Source organism: Berghia stephanieae, chromosome 4 (assembly GCF_034508935.2).
Source record: "Berghia stephanieae isolate SIO BIC M18660-M18661 chromosome 4, UCSD_Bste_1.3, whole genome shotgun sequence".
NCBI classification, from domain to species: Eukaryota; Metazoa; Mollusca; class Gastropoda; order Nudibranchia; family Aeolidiidae; genus Berghia; species Berghia stephanieae.
In genome coordinates, this window is record NC_088363.1 from 37,417,032 (window position 1) to 37,442,318 (window position 25,287).

A 25,287-nucleotide genomic window follows, 5' to 3' on the forward strand; every position below is an offset into this window, starting at 1 on the left:
ATTTGAGTGTATTCCTCTTTGCTGGATTTTATTCTTGTGTCCGGATGAGACTTATAGGTGATCTCAATCTAAGTACATTGGTGGTATGCTCTTGGAATCTACATCTGATCCCTATTGTTCCCAGTTCCCCTATGTCTTACTTTTTTGGGTGCTTTAATTGTAATTCTAGAACTTTTTACTATTCCGATTTCTTCATTTTTACTGGCGCTGATATAACCTAAATGTTTTGCAAGCGCCGTAAACCCCTTAAAAAACAATTAAAGAAAAAACCGGGTCCTGACCTACGCTATTTGTAGAAAATCATGACGAGAGACAGAGAGAGAGAGAGAGAGAGAGAGAGAGAGAGAGAGAGAGAGAGAGAGAGAGAGAGAGAGAGAGAGAGAGAGAGAGAGAGAGTGTGTGAGTAGAGTGAGAGAGAGAGAGAGAGAGAGAGAGAGAGAGAGAGAGAGAGAGAGAGAGAGAGAGAGAGAGAGAGAGAGAGAGAGAAACTTCGAGGTACTTTTTGACCTTTGTTGTTGGTTATATTATTGTAGTTATGTCCCTTGGTGTATATGTATAAAAATAATAATAAGAATAAAGATGGCGCTTGCCGATTGGTTTTGAAAGAAGAGCTTTTACCTTTTGTATTATTTATCTCACATTTCCTTTTAAATATGTAGGCAATTGTTACATAACGAACACTATTTATCATCACATTTTAATTCAGTTTTATGATGATTTTCTAAATGTAATATAATGACAATTCGATTTTTAAGAAATTATCATTGTGGTCGGGACGACGTGCACTTATTTGCACGTCTGATGACCCAATTCCTATGGGCTCATTGTTGTAGTAATGGAAATCTCAAAATATGATCAAAAATATTGTCCATTACAACAATGTTAAACTAAGGCCCATAAGTTGGTTAGGATGTCAGACTTGCATATTTGTACACGTAGGGTCAGTATATCATTACGAGTCAAAATCTATTTTTGGTAAACTGGACACGTGACGAAGAATGAAAAATCAATTTGAACTGTTGTTTATTTTACAAACGATAACAGGGAAGCCTCGTCTCTTTCTTTCTTTTTTAATTTTTTTTTTGTTTGATTTTGTTTTGTTTTTTTGAGTTTTTTTGCTATGTGGTCTTGTGGTATGACACTCGCTTTCGGAACGGAATGTCCTGGGTTCGAGCCTCGCTCGGAGCATAGTTGAGTCCTTTGAAAAGGCCCTTAATTCACATTCTGTCACTGCACTTATGTGTAAAATAAGTGCCTGGCTGTTAACAGCTATGTCTTTCTGTCGGAAAAAATTGTAATATCGCCTAACTGTTGGCCAGTGAGTGGCCTATTGTAAATCGCCTTTAGCACGTTTAGTGGATATTGCTCTATATAACAGCTCCATTTTTTTTAAAGTTAAAAATCAAAGGGATATAATAATACAGGCGAAGGAACTCGAAGCGATGTGTACATGTTTTAGCATATCTAATCAACTCAGTTGTTTGCAAATTATCAAATTAAGAAATTAAGGAGCAGGCACTGGTGTAAGATAAGGAACTGAACAAGTGTGTATGAAAGGTGCCAGACAAAGCAAGAAAGAAAAATTACAAGAAAAAAAAAACATCCCAAAAAATCAGTCGACCTCGACTGGGGATCGAAACTCAGACCTTTTATTTTATTTTATTTCTTTAATTTCTTAAACAATCATACATTATACCGTTTTGAGGCGATGGATCGCGTGTGTTGAATTACAATAAGGCTTGAGCTATTGGTCAGTACTGACCCCCAGGCAGTAGCACCTGCCGGCGAGTACTGACGAACAGGTGCCAGCACCTGGGGGGGGGGTGAGTAGTGACCAATGGATAGAACGAAGATGACGTCACTCAAGCCTTTGTTATTATATTTTACCATCCTCGTTTAAGAGTGATTCTCGCTAAACTGTATTAACCAGACTATAAACATTCATGGTTACTTCCGGATGGCAATGTTGTGAATTTGTAAGCCAAGCGCATACTATCTATAGGTCCTGGTGTCTATTGGTCAGTATTGAACAACAGGTGCCACCGCCCACAGACAACCTCTCTTCGGTCTGTGCCACCGCCCGCCATTCATCATCATATCATAATGAAAAATAAATAAAATAAAATTCCCTTTATTCATGGAAAATTTGTATCTAGGGTCTATACCAAGGGAAGGATGGGATAACCCAGGCATCAGCCGCAGTGCAGCGCCTCAAGTCGAGCTAGGGCGAGGTGAATTGCTCAAGGCCACACAGCGCAGCGGCGGTTGATCGAACTCGGTCCTTTTCGGGTACGAAGCAAAGACCGTACCGGTGAGCCACGCTGCCCAAAAATGGAATAATCTATTCGTTGTCAAGTTTCTCCTCCTTTCCGTTATTTATTATTATTATTTTTTTTTTTTGCATGACCAAAAAAAAAAATGAATAAAAAAATAAAGGAACTGTGTAAGTATAGGCGATATTTGGTCCTTTTTAAAATTTTTTATTTCCGGTGGACTGAAAACACAGTTCCAACAAAAAAAAAAAAAAAAAAAACCCAACTCATCAATAGAATTGACAAAGTAGTATACAAGAATCGTAACAAGAAATATTATATAACATAATTTCCTCTATTTTTCTGTAATATAAGCAGTAACAAACATATACAAAAAAAAAAAACAAAACAAAACAGAACGAAAAAAACAAACCCATATAAATAGAATGGACAACATAAAATAAAAAAGAATCTTATGGTTGCTTGAAACAACGGCATTTAACGCGTTAGAAATCAAACTTATCTAAGTGACCAAGTGTTACTGAGTGTCATCGGATAAGTTGGCCTGGGATTTTAATTGTTTTTTTTTAATGGATCATCATCATATCCCGCCCTTCACTGCGCTAGCGGCAAGTCGATTTAAAAGACCCTTATCTTGGTAAAAAATTCCCAAACCTTGGATTTCGCGATTATTATTATTATTATTATTATTATTATTATTATTATTATTATTATTATTATTATTATTATTATTATTATTATTATTATTATTACAAGTTCAGGGGGTAGAGCGAATTAAAAACAGATAGGAATTATTTTGTGGAGCCACGGTATCAAGGGAAATAACCCACGAAATACTATTATTCGATTTCAGGACTAATTTAGTGCACTGGTTACAGCGACCTCTTGCGCGTATTTTAAATCGTGCTCCAGAGAAGAAAATACGCAATGAATTGGTGTCTTTTTGGGCAGAAACGCATAAATAGGACCAAATCTCATGAGACTATAGGTTCATGCCTTAAAAAAACAATGAGAAGCGAATAAAACTCGGAAGATTAGAAATGATCATAAAAAACCGAGCGAATCTGGGGTAAAGCTGTAGAAGCTATTTAATAATGCCCTATACTTGTAGTTTTGATATTCCATACTTCAAAATACATATTCTTTTCTTATTTAATCTCTGACGCATGATTTTAAGAGGTAAAGAATAGTTTGATGTACACTTCCGAATGAATTGTATCCAAAAGCAGTCGGTCTGGAATTTCATGAATTACTTCCCTTGATCCAATGTTACAACGTTGCAATCCGTTTTTGGTACTACTACTACCACTACTACTACTACTACTACTACTACTACTACTACTACTACTACTACTACTACTACTACTACTACTACTACTACTACTACCAGGCGCTGGTGCCTGTTCGTCAGTACTGATTTTTTATTATTCTTTTTAATCGATCGACAGTTGAAAGACAAATTTTCTGACCAAAATTTTACATTCGTGTTTTTACATATCTACTACTGAAGAGCAAAATAGTATGGTCATTTAGACTTCACAAATACAAGTTGAACAAGTTTACAACAACGTTGTTGTGACTGGAAACATAAAAAATGTTTTCTTTTTGAAAATTAATTTTGCATTTTGTTTCGATATCTGTTTATAGTTTACAGAATATTTGGACACTATTGCTGATTAGGCAAAGGGAAAATACAGGATAACATGATAAATATTTTAGCTGGGATAATTTTCTGGTTCTCTTGAATATATCTATATAATATAAATATATTTTTTACCAAGTGACAATATATATATTTATATATATATATATATATATATATATATATATATATATATATATATATATATATATAATTAATCAATATATATAATAAAAATGCAACTGTAGGACCCAGGCAACATGCCCACTAAACGGCAATTGCCTGACTCAAAACGTAATTTATCAAGCCACAGTTACATGACCAGACACACCAAAACAAGAAACATACATTGGCCTCACCGAGTGTTCATTCAAAACCAGATACAACCTGCATACATCTTCCTTCAGAAACGTATACAAACGACATTCTACTACACTAAGCGAAAACATTTGGAACCTCAAAGAAAAAAAAATACAACACAGCATCACATGGAAAATCATCTCCAGAGCACAGTCGTACTCCACCTATTCTAAGATTTGCAACCTCTGCTTGGAAGAAAAATTCTTCATCATCACTAAACCGAACATAGCAACACTCAACAGAAGAAACGAACTAACTTCCCCAGGCAGACATAGAAACAAACACCTTTTATGTAATAACGAACCTTCATAAACACGAATCTATAAAAATACGAAAACACAACAATCTACTTTCACTTCCACTTCCTGATGAGAGCAACGCTCGATAACAACGTTGTAGAAGTCAAACAATCTTAATTATCTTTCAAATGTTTATAAATATATAACATATATATATGTTTTACCAAGTGACAAATTGGGGAACAGGCACCGGTGTAAGATAAACATCTAGAATGGTGGCGATGTGGTCAATAGATACACATCTTTTCAGATGTTTATAAGTCTGACCACAGTGTTGGTATTCAGCACTACGTTAACACTTAGCAGTGGTAAAGAGTTTTTGTTTTTGTTTTTGTTTTTAAGGGGTTTACGGCGCTCGCAACACATTTAGGTCATATCAGCACCAGTAAAAAGGAAGGAATAGGGAACAGATGTAGATTCCAAGAGCACACCATAAATGTACTTATTTTGAGATCACCCAAATGTCTCAACCTGACAAAAGCATAGGTCCCACTAATAGGAATACACTCAAATGTTTACTAATCATATATATATATATGTAAAACAATAATATTACTATGCATAACAACTCCCTCTCTCTCTCTATTAAAAAGAAAATAATATCATCTCCCAAAACTCTAACTATCCATTTGACTGTTTCCCTCCCAGCCAGGGTATCCGCCAGGGCCAGGACAAACCAAGTAATCTCATTCCAAGACAAAGACAGAAAGCATGTTGGAAAACAGATATAGGGGGATAGAAGACACGGTAAGTGCCTCCCTGTCCACTATGGGGAGTCCGGAACCAACCCAGTTCATAGACAATGATGTTTAAGTTTATAAACTAGGGGCATCAATATTATCCCTTGACTAATGATAGTAAAATGCTTTTTCTCTACAGATGATTAAACCAATAATTTCGATTATAATAACAATGATACTGGTAATAATGATGATAATAATAATAATAATAATAATAATAATAATAATAAATAATAATAATAATAATAATAATAATAATAATAATAATAATAATAATAATAATAACAATAAAATAATAATAATAAATAATAATAATAATAATATATAATAATAATAATAATAATAATAATAATAATAATAATAATAATAATAATAATAAACAAACTGAAAATAATGTGTGTATTTACACTCATATTGCGCTTCATCCAAAATCTAAAATTATTCAAATATTGAGCATAGTATAATCATTCGTTAAGATACTTCACATAACAATGAACAAAGGTTCTCTAATGTTTTAATAATTTAGTCGTTTTTGACACATTTAAGTCATATTAGCGCCTGCAAAAGAAAATATTGTTCTGGTCAAAGCCTTCTAGATTTACAGTCTAGGGCACCCATGAACAAGTGAGACGATAAGTGTATCAAATAAGAAACAGAAGTAGATTCTAACAGGAAACTCTCAATGTTTACAGTTTAAGATCACCTATCATTCCCATTGAGACACAAGCACAGTATCCGACCAAGATGAATGCGTTCAAATCTTTACAGAATGTATTCAAAACAAAACATATAAGGTAGATGATTTAAAAGGAAAAAATATAATCTCTTAAGAATAATAGCTAATATAGCTACGAATTTTACATTTGACTGTTTCTCCCCAGCCAAGGACCCCGACCAGGGCAGGACAAAACCGAATAATAAATAATCTCATTCCAAGACAAAAGTAGAAAGAACACCGGACATGGACTGTAGGGGGATAGAAGAGATAGCAGCCATGGGGAGTCAAAAAAGCCTCTACCCAGATGCAATACACAGTGTAAAACTAACAATAATTTGCTCCCTTACACAAACTAGAAAGTATACATAAAGCATTCTGTCGAGCTGTTACAAACGTTTTTTTCTCTCTCTCCACGTTTTGGGAAGAAAAATTCAACTTCTAGTGTTGATGGATTAAAATGAATTATTCTAAACCTCTCCCTATAAATGGTAACGCGGAATGATATCACATTTACAATAATAATTTGTGACGTCAGTTTATAAATCGTTAAATTTCACAAAAAATCTGATTCTTTAAAAAGGAGTATCATTTAAATGTTTTAACATGGCTTTTATTCAAAGAAGACGAAATTGGAATCGATTTAGGGGTAGAATAAAAGACTTCTTACATTCTTGCGTGTTGGATTTCGAACTTTGTTCCCAACGCTCACTAGCAAGCTCGTGCAGCCGTTGGGAACACATCCGGAATTTAAAAAAGCAAGAGTGTAAGAATCTCATATTCTTGGATGTCTTGGGTTTAAGATATTTTGTCAAAATTAAAGTAGTCACTTTCAGAACCTGGCATGTCCTATTTTCAACAGTCAGACAAAACTGTAATTTTAGTAACTTAAAAAGGAAACAATTTTTTTTGTTTGTTTAATAGAACAATACACTTAGTTTTCTGAATCTTTAAGTTTTCCACGGTGGTTCTATGGTGTCTAAAATATTGCTTGACAGGATGGGACTTTTCTAACTGGATGGGACTTAGGAGGTTTTGAAAGTCACGTCCTCAAATGATTGTTTTTGTTTTTAGAAAATAGATCACGGCATGAAGGTAAAGTTTTCAACCCAAATAGTAGAGTTAGTCTTTTATTTGTGGTAATCGTAAGAATGAGCAATACAAAAAGATAAAATTTGTTTATGATTGATATTTAGTAAAAGTATATTTGTATTAAAATAATTACTACAAATGCCTTATAAATGCACACAGGAAAAAGGATACAGAAAACATGGAAAGTAATATTGTTAAATACTAAAGTTTAAGATCAATGTAGAATTAATTCTAGTCTCAAATGAGAGCATTGCATCTTTCGATATATTTATATTTCTTGGTAATGTCATATCTAAGGTTTTCTCTATTCGTGTGCCACGGTTTATTGCCAATTATGTCTTCTTCTTCTTCCATTAAGGTCAAAGCTTCAGGCTGAAGATTGTATGGCCGATTTTTCAGTAACAGGGCTTTTAGAGGGAAGCAGGGAGTGATTTTTGAAGCCATCAGTCGAAAGGGCTTGTTTACAATAATTGGTTGGTAGGGAGTTCCAAAGTCGTATGGTGGAGGGGAAGAAAGAGTAAAGATGACAGTTTGTTCTTGAGTGGGGTATTTCAAAAATAAATGCTGAGTGTCTTGTTTTATTTCTTCCATGGTATGCTTTAAGCCCGCTTAAGAAAGTATATATTTTCTTCAAAGCAATATCAACCCATTAATATTATACAAGGTATCCCAAACCAACAGCAATACTTAAAGTGTAAACTGAGTGATTATGCCTGCGGGGCTCGAATAAATCGTTTCGCATGAAGACCACATATATCGCCTAGGTACACATTTTACACGAGTAAGGTAAGGAAATGTGATTAAAGAGCCTTTGAGCAGCCACAGTGCGATTCAAACCCTGGGCAAATAGGCAACAACCCGTGTGTCATACCAATAAACATCAAAAGCGCACAATAGTTACTTTTACATAGTAAGATATACGTCATGAATATTATATGGATTAAACAATAATTAGATAATTTGTAAAAGATTATCATCATAATTGACTCACTTCGCGCAATATCCATTACAACCAATTAATGGATCAATTGACTAATCTATTTATTATATTCATTCATTCATCCATATCTCTATCTATACAATTTCTATCTATTTATCTATCTATCTATCTATCTATCTATCTATCTATCAATCTATCTATCTATCTATCTATCTATTCATCTATCTGTCTACCTGTCTGTTTGTCTGTCTGTCTATCTGTCTATATGTCTATCGGTCTGTCTATCGATCAATCTTGCTATCTATCTATCTATCTATCTATCTATCAACCTATACCTATCGACGAATACCTATCTTTCTGCTTTCTCTTTCTCTCTCATTCATATTATTCAAATGCCTCTGTTTTTATCATACCATCAACCACGGACAAAATCTCTCTCTCTCTCTCTCTCTCTCTCTCTCTCTCTCTCTCTTTCTCTCTCACTCTCTCTCTCTCTCTCTCGCACACACATCACATACACAAATATATACATACTTTATATCTCTATTCTCTCTCTCTCCCTCCCTCCCTCTCTCTCTCTCTCCCACTGTATCACTATACACAAAAATCTCTTTTATTATTTCATTTAACGTGTTTCGTCACAACAATTCGTTATATCAAATCCCTTTAGTTGACTGAATATCAGCCAAGACCGAGTCGAAGATGTTCAGATAAATATCAGCGTGTTTCCTTTGGAATAGAAGGGTGGGCCTCAGCCTAATGGATGCACTGCCACATGCGCCAGTGTTGACACCTGGAAAAATAAACAAGAAGATGGGGATGTGAATTTCAGAACCTGTTAAGTCTCTCTTAACATCATTCAGAGAAAACGATGTCTTGTCATATATTTGGTGGGATTAAGAGGAACAAATCTCTCTTACCTTATATTACCGACCACTGGAAAAAAAAATCAAATCCACAGATTAAATGTTTTGGTCAGAAAACTCGTCCTTGAAATGTCAATCAGTCAAAATGACCCTCATCTTGGAAAAAAAATTTTTTTAAAAACTCTCAAATCTGGGATTTTGATTGCGGAGTGTTTCTCTTCTTGTGAAGAGAAGAAGAGAGAGAAAGACTGGCCATGTCCTCGGAAAGAACCACCATGTCTTCCCCAGACGGACTTCACAGGGACAATAAAAAAATGAGCTTTTATTTAGCGCAATACCCACTAAACGTGCTCAAAGCGCTTTACAAAGGGTCCCTGGCAAACAGAAACATTTAACATTTAGGATGGGAAATGACGCCTGTAAGGCGATGTTACCATTTTTTTCGGACAGAGACAATGCTCGTAACGACCAGGTAGTCATTTTGCGGTGAGAGAATGTGAGTAAATAGCCTTTTCCAAGGACTCAACTATGCACCGAGCGAGACTCGAACTCAGGACCTTTCGATTCGAAAGTGAGTGTCATACCATTTGACCACATAGCCGCACAATAAACAATAAAGAGAAGCAGACCATTTGAGATGTGGAGAAGGACCGTATAGCGTGGCCCGAAGTTCCAGAAGTGGACGTGAGGACAGATTGATGTCAAAATTGGCGTCAGCAGACCGTTGAAGTTGGCCGCAGCCTCTTATGGTTCTCACACTACTATGTTATGACGATCGACCCAATCAGTAAAGTCCGGTCCGCACTCGTGCACCGTCGCGAACCCGCCCGGTAGCATCGTCACAACACACCGTTCAACTAGATGCTCTGCCGTTTCGGGTTCTTGCCCACATCGGGTACATGTGGGACAGGTGGAAAGTCCCCACTGAAGTTGGCGATTTATTTTAGCCAAAGCATCAAGAGGATAAATAAGTGATGAGAAAACCCGTTAAATCCAATATTCATTATTAGAGAAAATTGCTATTTTCTGTCTTTTACTTATCTAGTGATTTGCAGAGAACAAATAACTAGTCATCGTTGTCTTATAGAACACAAACTTTGAGTGTTACAGATGTTACGCTTAGATATGTTGATTCCAATGAAAAATACTTTAAACTAAAAAAAAATGTATTATCTGGGTGTCACTTGGCAGGTTTTGGCAGTTGCAGACAAAGGCTAATGGTTCAAAAAGGGAACAGATGTAGATTCCAAGAGCTCACCATCAAAGTACTTGGTTAAAACACCTAAACGTCTCAGCCAGACACCAGCACAAGATCCTAAAGTCATATATTAAAAATAAAAAATAACAATACATAATAGAGGTGATTTACAAGGAAAAAAATATCATCTCCCAAAACTAAAACTATACATTCGACTGTTTCCCTCCCAGCCAAGAAACTCCGGCCAGGGTCAGGACAAAACCAAGTAATCTCCTTCGAAGACAAAGACAGAAAGCAATTTGGTAAATAGATACAGGTGGATAGAAGACACAGTAAGTGTCTCCCTGCCCACTATGGGAGGCCAGGAACCCCACCCAGTGTGAGTAAGTAAGTAAGTAAGTAAGTAAGTAAGTAAGTAAGTAAGTAAGTAAGTAAGTAAGTAAGGAAAGTAAGTAGGTAGGTAAGTAAGTGAGTGAATGAGTGAGTAAGTAATGTTATGATTATAATAATATTTACCCTTATTTTTAACCTCTGTGACTATTTTGTCTCGTAGCTGTACAGAGGAGGCATCCATAGCACAGAATGTACCAAGACCTCGGACATTGGACAGAATATTTGGGTATCGATTCTGGTCGGATAAAATGACATAACAAAATTAACGTCACTCAGCTCTTTCATGGGTAGTTTTCACTAAATTGTGTCAATCAGACTACAAAGGTTTAAGGGTACACCTTAGCCACCGTGTATTCCACGTTTTGTCATGTACTGATCTCCTATCCAAGAATTCCTTCTATCGTAAATAACCATTACCGGAAAATGTCCTATGGATCCGAACCCTCCATCAAACAATGGGGCAGCAGTTAGTAAGTAAGGAAGACATAACACATTGTACTGACACAATATGCTGAAACCACTGCTTTTATAGAAATAAAAATACTAAGAACATAACCGAAAAAAAAGAGACACAAAAAAATTTTTAAGAAACAACAACAAAAAAAACCCCAACAAAAACAACAAAAACCCACAACCCGACAACAAAAAACAAACACCAGCAAAAAACAAAAACAAAAACAAAAACAAACAAAAAACAAAAAAGAAAAAAAAAAACAGCCAACAAACCTTAAACACCAAAAGCATTTAGTCGAATTGTGCTGATGTCACTCGTGTCTCCAGTCTTTTCCTTGAAAGTATTTGTGTTGAGCTATCTATCAAAATATTCAGAATTTGCCAGTTACCTGTAAAGTCAACAACCCATTTTGGAGGTAGCGGCCAACATCCGTCACGTGATCGAGCAGATCCTGTTCTTTGATTTCCTTGATAACAGCCTCCAACATGACGACTCTGGACAGGTCTCCCATCCATGTGTTGTAGATACGGTAACCCTGGAAGAAGAGACAAAGATACTGTAACCCTGGAAGTAGAGATAAAGATACGGTAACCCTGGAAGTAGAGTCAAAGATACGGTAACCCTGGAAGTAGAGACAAAGAAACGGTAACCCTGGAAGTAGAGACAAAGATAAGGTAACCCTGGAAGTAGAGACAAAGATACGGTAACCACAGAAGTAGAGATAAATACACGGTAACCCTGGAAGTAGAGACAAAGATACGGTAACCCTGGAAGTAGAGTCAAAGATAAGGTAACCATGGAAGTAGAGACAAGTATACGGTAACCATGGAAGTAGAGACAAATATACGGTAACCATGGAAGTAGAGACAAATATACCGTAACCCTGGAAGTAGAGACAAATATACGGTAACCATGGAAGTAGAGACAAAGATACGGTAACCATGGAAGTAGAGACAAATATACGGTAACCATGAAAGTAGAGACAAAGATACGGTAACCCTGGAAGGAGAGACAAAGATAAGGTAACGCTGGAATTGGAGTCTCGCTCGGCGCATCGTTGAGTCCTTGGAAAAGGCTCTTTACTCACAATCTTTCACCGTACTCGGGTGTAAAATGAGTACCTGGCTCGTGAACAGCGTTGTCTCTGTCCGAAAAATATTTTAATCATGCTAACATGTCCAACATGTCCTAAATGTAAAATGTTGCTGTTGTCGATGGATCCCTTGTAAGGCGATTTTGAGCACGTTTAGTGGATATTGCGATAGATATAGGCTAATTTTATTATTATTATTATTATTATTATTATTATTATTATTATTATTATTATTATTATTATTATTATTATTATTATTATTATTATTATTATTATTATTATTATTATCACTACCATTATTATTATATTATTATTATTATTATTATTATTATATTATTATTATTATTATTATTATTATTATTATTATTATTATTATATTATTATTATTATTATTATTATTATTATTATTATTATTATTATTATTATTTATTTATTTATTTATTTATTTATCTATGACATTTTATTGCCAGCTTAACCTTTTAAAATATTTGTATAGTCCTTCAGAGCCAGTCGGCCCATGAAGCTGGACTTTATCCCGGTTTCTAAAGCGTGAAAAGGACAATAGCAATTGCTTGTTACACTTTGGATAGGACGCTAGTCTATTGCAAAGCAATTTCAGCCGGTATTCTCATTGAAATGCCAATACGCAACACAGCAATTTTACCTCTCTTGGCTTCAATTCGTCCTTGTAGAAAAAGCCTCCAGACAACATTTTCTTGGAAAAGGCAACGACATCCGGGGATTCCTCAAGGTCAAAATGTTGGTGGGCCCAAAATTTCCCTGTGGCGCCACATCCGGTCTGCACCTCGTCTAACATCAGGTAACTTCCGTTCTGGAAAAAGACGGAAAGTAAGTATATATATAGAGAGAAAAAGAGAAAGACAGTGAGGTAGAGGGAGAGAGGGAGAGGGGGAGAGGGAGAGGGGGAGAGGGAAATAGAGAGAGAGAGAGACAGAGAGAGATAGATAGATAGAAAGAAAGAAAGAAAGAAAGAGAGAGAGAGAGAGAGAGAGAGAGAGAGAGAGAGGGAGAAAGATATACTTCAGCCTTTAAAAGCAACAATCACACATCAATCGATAGACACAATCGTTGTAAGAAAATCATTATATTATTATTAATTTGTCATCATCATCATCATCATCATAATCATCATCATCATCATCATCACCATCATCATCATCATCACCCCAATCACAACCTTCACCACCACTTTCACCATCATCACCACATTATGACCATCACAATAACGTAATCCAACCTCTTTAGCAATTCTCTGTACTCCCTGGAAGAAATATGGAGTAGCGTGGTTATCGCCTCCCTCTGCCTGTATCGGTTCCACACAAATGCCGGCCACTGGTTCTCCTCTCTGTGCGTATTTGTGGAAAAGATCTTCAACCTGTTGAGGAAAGAGTATGAAGTAGCGACCATCACTGCCGTGTTCTGAAAACATTTTGGCCAGAAAAGTCGTCCTTCAAACATCGACCGATCGACGTGACTTTCATGTTATCGAAAACTCTCAAACCTGGGACTTCTTTGAAGTGTTATGTAGACTGAATGCGATATTTCATACCATCCATTAATTGTATTTAAAAACTTGAGTTTTTAATATAGCGCAATATCCACTAAATGTGCTCAAAGCGTTTTACAAAGGTCCCTGAGCAACAGCAACACGTAACATGTAGAACGAGACGAGACACCTGTTAGGCGATATTGGAATATTTATTTCCGACAGAGACAACGCTGTTAACGACAAGGTACTCAGTTTACACCCGAGTACGTTGCGAGAATGTGAATAAAGAACCCAGGACATTCCGATCCGAAAGCGAGTGTCATACCACAAGGCCGCATAGCCGCATTATTATTTGTATAAGTATCAAAGGACACGTTCGGAGACACAACACCATCCAAAAACCAGTGCTAGAAGGAAAAGTAGCTGACAGAAAGGCACGAGGCAAACCAAGGAAGTCCTGGATAGGAAATGTGGAGGCAGCAACTAGTAAAATGATAATCGACTGCTCGGTAATGTCCCTTGAGTGTGTAGAATGGCGTTCCATGACAAGGAAAGGTAAGGTAAGGTATCAAAGGAAGTTTAAAAATCCGTGAATCAATGTCAACATTTAAATAAATATTAATGAAATTTAAGTTTCCTTAATTTAGAAAGCCATTCTCGGAATTCATCACTTAATTGAGCTTATTGATAATTGAGTTTTTTATAGCGCAACATCCACTTAACCCGCTCAAAGGTTTTACAAAGAGTCCATGACTATCAGCAACATGCAACACGTAGAACGAGACATGACGCCTGTTAGGCGATATTGCAATGTATTTTTCCGACAGAGACAACGCTGTTAGCCGACATGTACCCATTTTACACCTGAGTACGGTGAGAGAATGGTAGTAAAGAGCTAACTTTTTTAACTCGTTCCATATCTTATCACTTCTCTGTATATCAGCTTCTTTAATTCTTCTCCATGTTCCCCGTGGCTTTCCCCTTGATAATTCGAAGCTGCTTGTTTGGTGAAGACGTCATCGGGTCAGCAGAGTCCTTTCGGCTTTGTCTGTTGTCCTTCATAAATTCTGTCATTGCAGAAACTCTTCGGTCGCCCAAGCTAAAATGAGGATTTGATTTGTCCGGACAAAACAGTGTCAAAACCACTATTTTTAAAGTAAATTTTAAAAATCAAAATTTGACTTTATGCGAGAAATGGCACAACAGTAAAAGAAAAAAAAAACACAAACCAATTTAATAAACAAAGAAACGAACAGACAGAAGATAAAGTAGGAATGAGGTGCCAAAGAAATGATTGATGCTATATTTTTTTTTACCTGTTCAAGACATTTGAGCTCTTCTTTTCTGTTTTCTTGAACGTTTTCTTCCAGTGGGTACTTGAGTCTTGGGAATTCCGCAACGGGCCAGTCTGGCACCGGGAAGTCCAGCTTGTGGAACCACTTTGCGTGACTCATTGCTAGGGCGCCTGCAAGCATTAGATTATTTCTTTCAGTGCTGAGGTTTTATTCGCATTTCCTTGAGGCAGTATGAGAATGACAGCGACATTCGAATTCGGCGCAGAATCTCAATTAAAATACCCGCTTAGGGCCAATTGAATGTTCTGATGAAAGAGATGACACTATTGGTTCAATTTCTAGTACTTTTGTAGAAAGCAGGATTGGATTACATTATTATTTTTGCCTTTGACGACCAGCGGCACTGTGCGGCCATTGGCCAGTAGAACAGATTATACTCTGGCCGCACAGTACGGCCAATGGCGCTGAAAAAGGTAAAAAAAAAAAAAAACAAGAAAAAAACAATGAAGAATAAAGAAAGAGACACATTATAGGAAATGAGATTAGCGGAAGAGTAGCGTCCCTTGATTGAACGTCACCCATTGCATAGTCTGTGACGGAAAAGTTATTAGAGAGAGAACGCCATGTTGGTTTTGCGCATGGTCTCTCGTCCTCGCTTCCGGAACGCTACTCTTCCGCTAATCTCATTCCCTATAGACTCAGTTTCCACAACTCTAGAAGAATAGAAGAGTGTTTATGTTTCTCCAAACTCCCTAACTCCGTTTTTCCCATTTTGAGATATTGAGGATTATTTCCCCTAAAATTTCTCTTTCGGTCTATTATTTCATCATATTTAAACTTCAAATTCATACAAATTTAGGGAATCTCTTGTGCCAATTGATGCTTAAAATAAAGTTTACGTTTCAATTTATCTCATGGACCGAATATCTAAAAAAGTAGAAATATCGACTTAACGAGTTTTGGAAAACCAGTTAGTATGCTCTAACCATATATCTAATTATAGTCAGATTTTTAATTAATGGCGCGTGTTTTTCTGGTTTTTCTCAACTGTCCCTCTATCAAAAGTTGTAAACATTTGTGTCAACTTTTGAATCAATTTGTCTTAACTGAATATAGATTTTGGACCGTATAGTAGGGGGAATTAGGCTAAAACCGTGCAAATTCGGGTTGAAAGCATGAAAATTTGCATACAGGTTGCTAAGACCCATAGAAAAAACATCTGATATAGAACCACTCTGGCAATCAATCATAACGTATCGGTTTAAGGCCTAAGATTTTACCTATTACAGCTATATTAAACAAGGGAAATAACTGCGTAAAAATATATATTTTCTTCATATTCATTGTATTACGGAAAATTAGGCTAAAACCGTGCACATTGGGGTTGAAATCCTGAAAATTGGCATATAGGTAGCTATGACCCGTATAAATAACACCTGATATAGAACCACTCTAGCAATTTATCATAACTGCGTTTTTAGCACTTTTATTTTTTCCTATATAGCATTACTTATCCGAAGAAATAACAACGACAATACAATGTGCGTTCTAAAACTTTAAATACACCGGTAACCATTTACGGTAGCTAACTGATGGTTATTTCATGTTGTAACTAGTAGATAAAAGCAGGAGAGGGGGAGAGGGAGTGAGCGGGAGAGACGGAGAGAGAGAGAGAGAGAGAGAGAGAGAGAGAGAGAGAGAGAGAGAGAGAGAGAGAATTTTACTCATTACTGTACTAACCTAACTAGTAGATAAAATATGGAGAGGGGGGAGAGGGAGTGAGCGGGAGAGGAAGAGAAAGAGAAAGAGAGAAGAGAGAGAGAGAGAGAGAGAGAGAGAGAGAGAGAGAGAGAGAGAGAGAGAGAGAGAGAGAGAATTTTACTCATTACTGTACTGACCTAACCCCCCCCCCCCCCCACACACACACACACCCCGCATCTACACAAGTCCGTGCAAGGCAACCCGGACCTTAAATACTGGCATCGGGTGCCGATACATTCTCTCTTATATGAACATTTGATGAATTTTTGGGACACTTTTGACAATTCTGGAAATAAGCTCCATAGTGGTTCATGTCGATCGTCACATTTGTTGCAGGGTTCTCTTCTGTAAAAGATATAATGTTAGCAAAAGCTCGACTGCTTTCAAGAACTGTGACATCATGATTATCATCAGCACTGACATCTTTTAAAGCTTGTTTTTTAAAAGTATCGTGCATGACAAATTTTATGGTATAGGGCGGTAGTGTGCCTACTGACTAAATCTCTTCCGACAATAAATGACAACATATCAGAATCTTTTATAGATAACGATATTTCACGAATATTTTCTTCCATTTCTGTTGTCATTTCAGAATGGAGTACTCCCGATTCCATGTTTTTACAACAAAAAAGCACGTTTGTTTATTATAGCCAATCTCTAATTTTGAACGTTGACTCATTATTCTCGTGGGTTGCGAAATATATTCATTCGGTGACTCCTCCAAGTCAAATGACGAAGTTTGGAATTCTTGTAGGGCATTTCTTTTCGATTCCTTTAATTCTAATCGCCTAATTTTGTTGGCATTAGATTTTACACGACAATACTTATGCCATTTAGCATAATTTTGTTTTAAGCTTTCAATAATATCATTTCTTTCTGGTGAATTAAAAAAATTGATACGCCCAACTTGTTTTCATCACAAACCAAAGAATTAAATTGTGTTAAATCTTCAAAAAGAGTTTCATAGCCTTGCCCTTTGTCATACCTCCTCGACTTAGAGGGACATTATAAACGGTCTGTGTTATCTTGTTGGCATATCAAACACTTGTCCCATTCTCTGGGAGCAGTTCTTTTTGCTATTGTATGTGTATCTGAAATCATGCATTCCTTTATTAGGCATATGCAATATTCTGTCATTACTCTCTCTCTCTCTCTCTCTCTCTCTCTCTCTCTCTCTCTCTCTCTCTCTCTCTTTTGTTCTTTCTGTTAAAGACCCATCATCAGCAGGCAAAATGTGTGCAGTGCCTTATATAAGGACACAACAGTATAAATAGAACATTCTCCCATTGTCCCTTTGCGATAAATAACGTAAAGTAAATAACTTGCCACAATACAGCATCATAGTGATTGATGATGATGATGATAATGATGATAATTATAGCAATGTAAGTGGTATGCTGACTCTTTGCTGTCATCAAGTTTGACCGAAATAGGTTTTAACTCACGTAAAATGATTATAGCAGTATTTTTGGAAAGAAAAGAAAACAGGAGGAGGGGAGAAGGAGCACTGTCCTTTGTCAACACCGGTCATCGGCATTTATTGAGCTGTGTTCTGCTAGTTGTTTTGTCTACCCCTCTGCTCGTCTTCCCGTCTGCCCGTCCGTTTAAGACCAATTGATTAAACTTATTAAATCAGATACAGAAAAAATCTCATATTATAGAGTATTGCTCGCTAGACGTGAAATTGAATAATATTTACGATTAAATAATTTGTATGGTTCGTGAATCGAAAGTAAAGAGAAAGGAAAACATCCGCTTCGTCGCTAAAAATAGTCACCAATGGGAATCTAAAGGATGACGTAAAACAACCTTTGGTTGGCTTGCCTTGAATGTTTACACAATAAAAATGAAAGAAATTATTGTCGTCCATTTCAAAATTTTCTCATCTTAAAAACCTTGTATCTCAACTAATACTGATCTCTCGGAGTGGTTCTATATCATAAATTATAGGGTTTTTCATATTCTACAACATATGTAATTTTCATGCTTTCAACCCTGTTTGCACAATTCAAGGGTTTTTTTGACCTAATTCCCCCTACTAGTATTGGTGCCATATTAAAAACGTTTTCTTCTTTAAGACCTATAAAACACTACTTTAAAACAGCTGACATAAAATTAGAGATTTTACACTGTTAAATATGTAAAAAGTTACGCACCACAAAGTATGAATGAATTCATCGTATTTCCAAAAAACTTGTGCCCAAATAGGCTGCCTCTATTCTCATCCCCCCTCGGCCGATTGGATTACCGAAAAAAACGTCGCCGGCTTTTTGCCATTTGGATTTGATCGATTTTTTAAAAAAATTGTGCAACTTGTGACAAGAAACTTAACAAATTACTGCATTACAACCTTTGGATTAAACATACAACAATTGTGGACTATTATTATGAAGACTAGCATCCTAGACTAGGGGGGATGAGAATAGTCACTTCGTTCCAAATAATAACAATTCGCTTTGTGTTATAAAAATACCATTTATGTAGTTTGTATTAAATATTGAGTTTATTATTTATGGCATATTATTATTATCTACATCATGGCACAATTGCCAAAGACTGATATGAAATCTCTCGCTTTAAATCATTTGAAATACTGATTGTAAACTCAATATTGTCAAATTAACAAACACTGTTTATATAACTTTGACAAATTTTTGTCTGTGCATGAACTTTTCACAGGGCCTTTAAATGTTTTAAAAACATATTAGGCTCTTAAACAACACGATACGGTACGGAATCTCTATCGGTTCCACTCTCGTAAAGCTGCGAAAAGAAATCTTCTTGTATCTATCGATAAGTCATTAAAGAAGACGGCAATGGTTGTGGAATTTCACAATCAACCACGAGAAGATCGTTATCGAAATACGACACCAGTGTAGAACGACATGGCAGGAAAAGGATCATAGATAACTTTGATATGGATATATTCCAAAGATGTATGGAACTGTAATAAATACAAAGAGATTAAAAAATCGTATATTATATATGACACAATAGTGCAGTTTCCTATTAAATCATTTATATAGTCAGTAAGCATAATGATAACAGAAAAGTAAAAAGGAATTTTAAGGTGACATGATATTAAATGTAGATTTTAGTTTAATTCTAAATGCCAACAAAACACAATCGCGATGCGTAATACAACACGACTTTTGACAATCTTCCCGTATTGCAAACATAGAGGACGATGTTTGGAATACGAGGAAGATTGTCAAATGTCGTGTTAAACACGGCGAATTATCTAAAACAGATGGAGATAATCAGTCGGTAATTGTCCTCTATTATATTAATTGTTGAAACCATAACATTATTACGTCACATCGAAGGTGAAGGACAGCGGTCCTTAATGCAATTTCAGTTTAAGCGGGTTTTTCGTATTAGAGATTACTAAAGGTAGTAAGTAGTCCTTCAGAGCCATTAGGCCCAAGGAGCCGGAGTTTATCCCGGTTTCTATAGCGTGAAACGGACAATAGCAATTGCTTGCTACCCTTTCGATAGGACGCTAGTCTATTAGCAAGGAATTGCTACTGTCCGTTTAATTAATGTTAAAAGGAACCGGGATAAAGTCTGGCTCTGAATGACTACAGTTATAATTCTAACATACCGTGCGCGAGCGTATGTGTATGCATATAAAAAAATAATAATAAAATTCCCTTTATTCATCCCATAGGGGAAATTTGTCTTGAGGGACTATCCCAAGAGAAGACTGGAATAACCCAAGCGTCAGCCGCAGTGCAGCGCCGCAAATTGAGCTAGGAAGAGGTGACTTGCTTAAGGCCACACGGCGCAGAGGCTGGCTGGTGATCGAACTAGGTACTTTTGGGTACGAAACAAAGACCGTACCTCTGAGTTTTGAATGCTTGTGTTTGTATGTGTGTGTGTATGTGTGCTATCACTTAACAATCTTACCCATGGATCTTCCGTGAAATGCATTGTTGAAAGAAAGGAAGGACAGTTTTGGACTCCCAGGAGCTTGGTTGAGTACACTTGAACTTTTTTCTTCTTCTGTTGGTTCTCGGCCCCCGCGGAGCTTTCTCTGTAGCACACGAGAATACATCGATGTTATATGAGATGTTTGATTATCATCATCATCATCATCCTCCTCCTCATCATCATCATCATCATCATCATCATCATCATCATCATCATCTTCTTCTTCTTCTTCTTCTTCTTCTTCTTCTTCTTCTTCTTCATCCAATTCTTACTTCATGTCCTTTTCTTTCTCATCATCATCGTCATCATCATCATCATCATCATCATCATCATCATCATCATGATTATCATCATCATTATTTTTCATATATATCATATTATTATTATTATTATTATTATTATTATTATTATTATTATTATTATTATTATTATTATTATCATCATGATCATAACAATGTTTGTTATCATATTAATCGTTATACTCTTTGTCTAAGAGAGAGAGAGAGAGAGAGAGAGAGAGAGAGAGAGAGAGAGAGAGAGAGAGAGAGAGAGAGAGAGAGAGAGAGAGAGTAACAAATGTTTAAAATACGATCTTTGCATTACAAAGTTTATTTTCATTTTTTATTTTAAAGATTTCTCATTATTTTTGAAGGAAAGATTAATGTATTCTTTCTAATCTCAGATAAACTTTGATTTTTACTATTTACCTGATATGCCATACAGATAACCTTCTGTCCATTCTCAATAGCACACGTCCCACATCCCATAGTCTGAGCACCTGTCATTCCCCGTGGAGCTACCTGGGAAGATCAGAAAAATAGCGAGCGTTTCTATAGTACAATAACCAATAAGGCACTTCACAAAGAGTCTAAAGCCAGCAACAACATTTATAATAAAGGACGAGACTTGATGCCCGTAAGGCCCTATTAAAAATATTTGTTTTTCTCTTCGACAGAGACAACACTGTTACGAACCAGGTACTCAGTTTACACTTGGGTGCGGTGAAAAAGTGAGAGCAAAGAATCTTTTTCCAAGGGCTCAACTTTGCAGGTACTCAAACCGAAAGCGAGCTTCATATCACAAGACCAAAGGACAAAACACAAACAATCTGAGCAAGTGTGTGTATGAAAGGTACCAGTCAAAGCAAGAAAGAAACATAAAAGAAAATAAAATCCCAAAATATCAGTCGACCTCGACTGGGGATCGAACCGCAGACCTTCTGATCTTAATTTGACACATACAATTTGTAAGACAATATGATGATTTCGTTTGACAATTACTGGCCATGTACTCAGACTTGACACAGGAGTTGGGTTTGAAACGTGAGCACAGTAACCTTTTCCCCAAGGACTTCCATTTCGCCATTCACATCGATATTGTTTGTTTTTGTTTGTTTCTAAGGGTTTTACGGCACTGGGCAAAACAATTAGGTCATATCAGCGCCATTAAAAAAAAAAAAAGAAAGAAGATAATTGGATAATAAAAACATTCTAGATGTACAATTAAAGGGACTTGAGGAAAATGTAAGACAAGGGGTAAAGTTTCAAATAGGGAATAGATGTAGATTCCAAGAGCACATTATCAGTGTACTTAGTGTGTGATCACCTAAAAGTCTCACCCAGACACCACCACAACTCCCCACTGAGAGGAATACACTCAAATGTTTACAAATAATATATTAAGAATAAAACAAAATAACAATGACAGAGAGAGGATTTACAAGGAAAGAAAATCGTCTCCCAACTATACATTTGGCTGTTTCCCTTTCAGCCAGGGTGATGACAAAACCAAGTAATCTCATTTCAAGACAAAGGCAGAGAGCAACCGATATCGGGGGATAGAAGACACAGTAAGTAACTCCCTGCTCACTAAGCCAAGCCACCAAACTGCACAAGCTTAGCGCATTCTCTCATTATACATGAAGTCCAAATAGATTCTTCTTCTTCTTCTTCTTCTTCTTCTTCTTCTTCTTCTTCTTCTTCTTCTTCTTCTTCTTCTTCTTCTTCTTCTTCTTCTTTCAGCTTATCCCGCATTTTGCAAGGTTGCCATAATGGATATCAAATAGATTAAAAAGATAAAATAAATACAGTCATACATCCCCGATGGAAAATTTATTTAAAGCGTCTATTTCAAGGGAAGACTGGAATAAACCGGGCATCAGCCGCAGTACATCCGCGCGAAGCCAGCTGAGTGAATAAATGTGACCCTCGTCTCAAAACGGTATTAAGTCGGGATGATTAAGATGCTGAAAATTGAATTTATAGCCAGAAATATCATACATACGTTGAGTTTATAGGTTTTATTGAGGAGGATGAATGTGATATTTTGTAGTGCTAAATAAAAATTATTTATTTGTTTGACTTGTTTAACTATAATTTGACTTTTTAGCATCTGGTTCATCTCAACGTAATACCATTTTGAGACGATGGGTCACAAATTTAAATCCACAACACAGCACGGCAAGGCGGTTGAATGGAACGGTTACCGTCTTGGTACCTTGCTTGCTACCTCAATTTATTCACCCCCCACCCTTATATTTTACAAATAAAAAATGTGTATGAATATACACTGTAAATTGTTGAAACTTTGCCATTAAATTGACATTTAAATATTTGATTTACAATGCAGGCCTTGACTAATTGATTCAGATATTAAATAGCATGCATGACAAAATAGGACAATTCACCTATCTGACCTTTTGCAGCCTATCCGATGCTAACAGTATAATTAAGCATAATCTACTAAGTGCAATATCCATCAAAAGTGCTCAAAACGCTTTACAGGGGATACCTAACCTTCGGCAACACGCAACACGTATTTGTAAACGTCGGCTACAGCCTATTGGGAAAATTGCGTAAAAATTACTTGGGAAGGCAGCAAAAAATATAAAAAAAAACAAAGGACAGATTAGAGTGATGGACAATTGTTGATGCCCTACGCCCGGCGTATACATGTCTGACATCCGAACCCATTTATGGGCCTAGTTTAACATTGTTGTAATGGACAATATTTTGCATCATTTTTTGGAGATTTCAATGACAACAATGAATTGAGTTATCAGACCTGCAGGTAATTGCACGTCTCCTTTAGATACCCTTTAAGCAGCGAAGAGGAATAAGTGGTGTCAAGCACGGGTTCAGTTCATTAGTAGAGCCTTAAGTGAAAACGGAATATCAATCAGATAATAAAACCGATGAAATGTGACCCATCGTCTCAAAACGGTATTATGTCGGGATGAACCAGATGCTAAAAAGTCAAATTATAGTTAAGCTGGTCAAACAAATAAATTATTTGTATTTAGCACTATAACATATATTCATCCTTCTCAATAAAACATATAAACTCAACTTATGTCTGATATTTCTGGCTATAAATTCAATTTTCAGCATCTTAATCATCCCGACTTAATACCGTTTTGAGACGAGGGGTCACAAATAGTGTTACTCACCGACAGGAGTACATCGACGAAATTGTCCAGAATATCAGCAGGGGGATAACTGCCTGTAGCTGCTCTGTTTACAAATGCGGTCTGAAAAAAAAAAAACAAAGGAAAGGAACATTTAACGCAGTGGTCTTATGGTGATGCACCCGTCTACAGATCTTTAGGTCCCTGGCTCGAGTTCTGTTCTGGGCGATGCAAAGTTGGGTCATTGGAAAATTTCTCTTAAAATGTACTCCCATTCTTAAATAGTACTCAGATTCCATGGCCCGTAACAGCATCGTCTCTTTTGGAATGTTAATTGTCATTGTTCGATTTTTAATAGAACACCCGGTTTTTAATCGGACGGAATCATTTCATGACTAAAAAACCGCCCCATCTTAAGGTAGCAAGGAATAACTAAGGAAATGTTGTTTTTGTCATTTTAAAGAACGACCCAACTCCAAAATAGACTATTTTGTGGAGGCTATTGCAAATAACAGCACATTGGGTAATGTATTCATAGTGTGTACTTATCCGCAATGTTAGGAAATATTCTTATGCGATGTATTTCAGTATCAAGGGGCATCTCTATACCGAGAATAAATAGATAATGTTATAATCAAGAAGTCAAGTTTGATTGCTTAATTGCTTGCAACCTTTAGACATGACTCTAATAGTCAATTATGAAGTATTTTCTACACTTTGATCGGAGGCTGAAGAAAGACATTTTGATTGATTAATTACTTGCTACCTTAAGATAGGACTCTAATAGGATATTATATCGATCAGAGTCTGATATTCAATGGCTACAGGGGAAGGGGAGTGGGGATGGGTGGGGGTTCCTTCTTATATGAAGCCTGTGCTCGAGCACGGAACCTCAACTAGTTAATTTCATTGTTCAAGAATTGTTCCTCATACTCTTTCTCATTATCTTCACCGTCATCATCATCATCATCATCATCATGGTCGCCGCAATCATCATTATCATCATCATCATCATCATCATCATCATTATCATCATCATCATCATCATCATCATCATCATCATCATCATCATCAACATCACCATTACACCCTCATCACCACCAGCATCATCTCCATCATCATCATCATCATCATCATCATCATCATCATCATGGTCGTCGCAAGCATCATTATCATTATCATCAACATCATCATTACACCCTCATCACCACCAGCATCATCATCATCATTATCATCATTATCAGCATTTTAGTCTAATATACTAACCATTGTTTTAGGTGTCATTAAAGTTTCGAACATCTTGTGGTGGTTATAGCC

The 25,287-nt window shown here is 36.3% G+C and overlaps 1 protein-coding gene across 1 annotated transcript in view; it reads right to left on the reverse strand.

Annotated features, from left to right (window-relative positions):
- Nucleotides 1-6,615: 6,615 nt before the first annotated feature.
- Nucleotides 6,616-25,287, reverse strand: part of LOC144970507 (4-aminobutyrate aminotransferase, mitochondrial-like) — a 34,198-nt gene continuing 15,526 nt past the window's right edge. The window contains exons 4-13 of the mRNA XM_078910222.1: nucleotides 25,237-25,286; nucleotides 24,013-24,093; nucleotides 21,272-21,364; nucleotides 20,541-20,667; nucleotides 14,892-15,040; nucleotides 13,324-13,461; nucleotides 12,730-12,897; nucleotides 11,361-11,507; nucleotides 10,642-10,753; nucleotides 6,616-8,854 (exon numbers count right to left, since the gene is read on the reverse strand). Of these exons, the coding sequence (XP_078766348.1) occupies nucleotides 8,718-8,854; nucleotides 10,642-10,753; nucleotides 11,361-11,507; nucleotides 12,730-12,897; nucleotides 13,324-13,461; nucleotides 14,892-15,040; nucleotides 20,541-20,667; nucleotides 21,272-21,364; nucleotides 24,013-24,093; nucleotides 25,237-25,286 (1,202 nt within the window). The 3' untranslated portion in view covers nucleotides 6,616-8,717. The remainder of the gene's footprint in view (nucleotides 8,855-10,641; nucleotides 10,754-11,360; nucleotides 11,508-12,729; nucleotides 12,898-13,323; nucleotides 13,462-14,891; nucleotides 15,041-20,540; nucleotides 20,668-21,271; nucleotides 21,365-24,012; nucleotides 24,094-25,236; nucleotide 25,287) is intronic.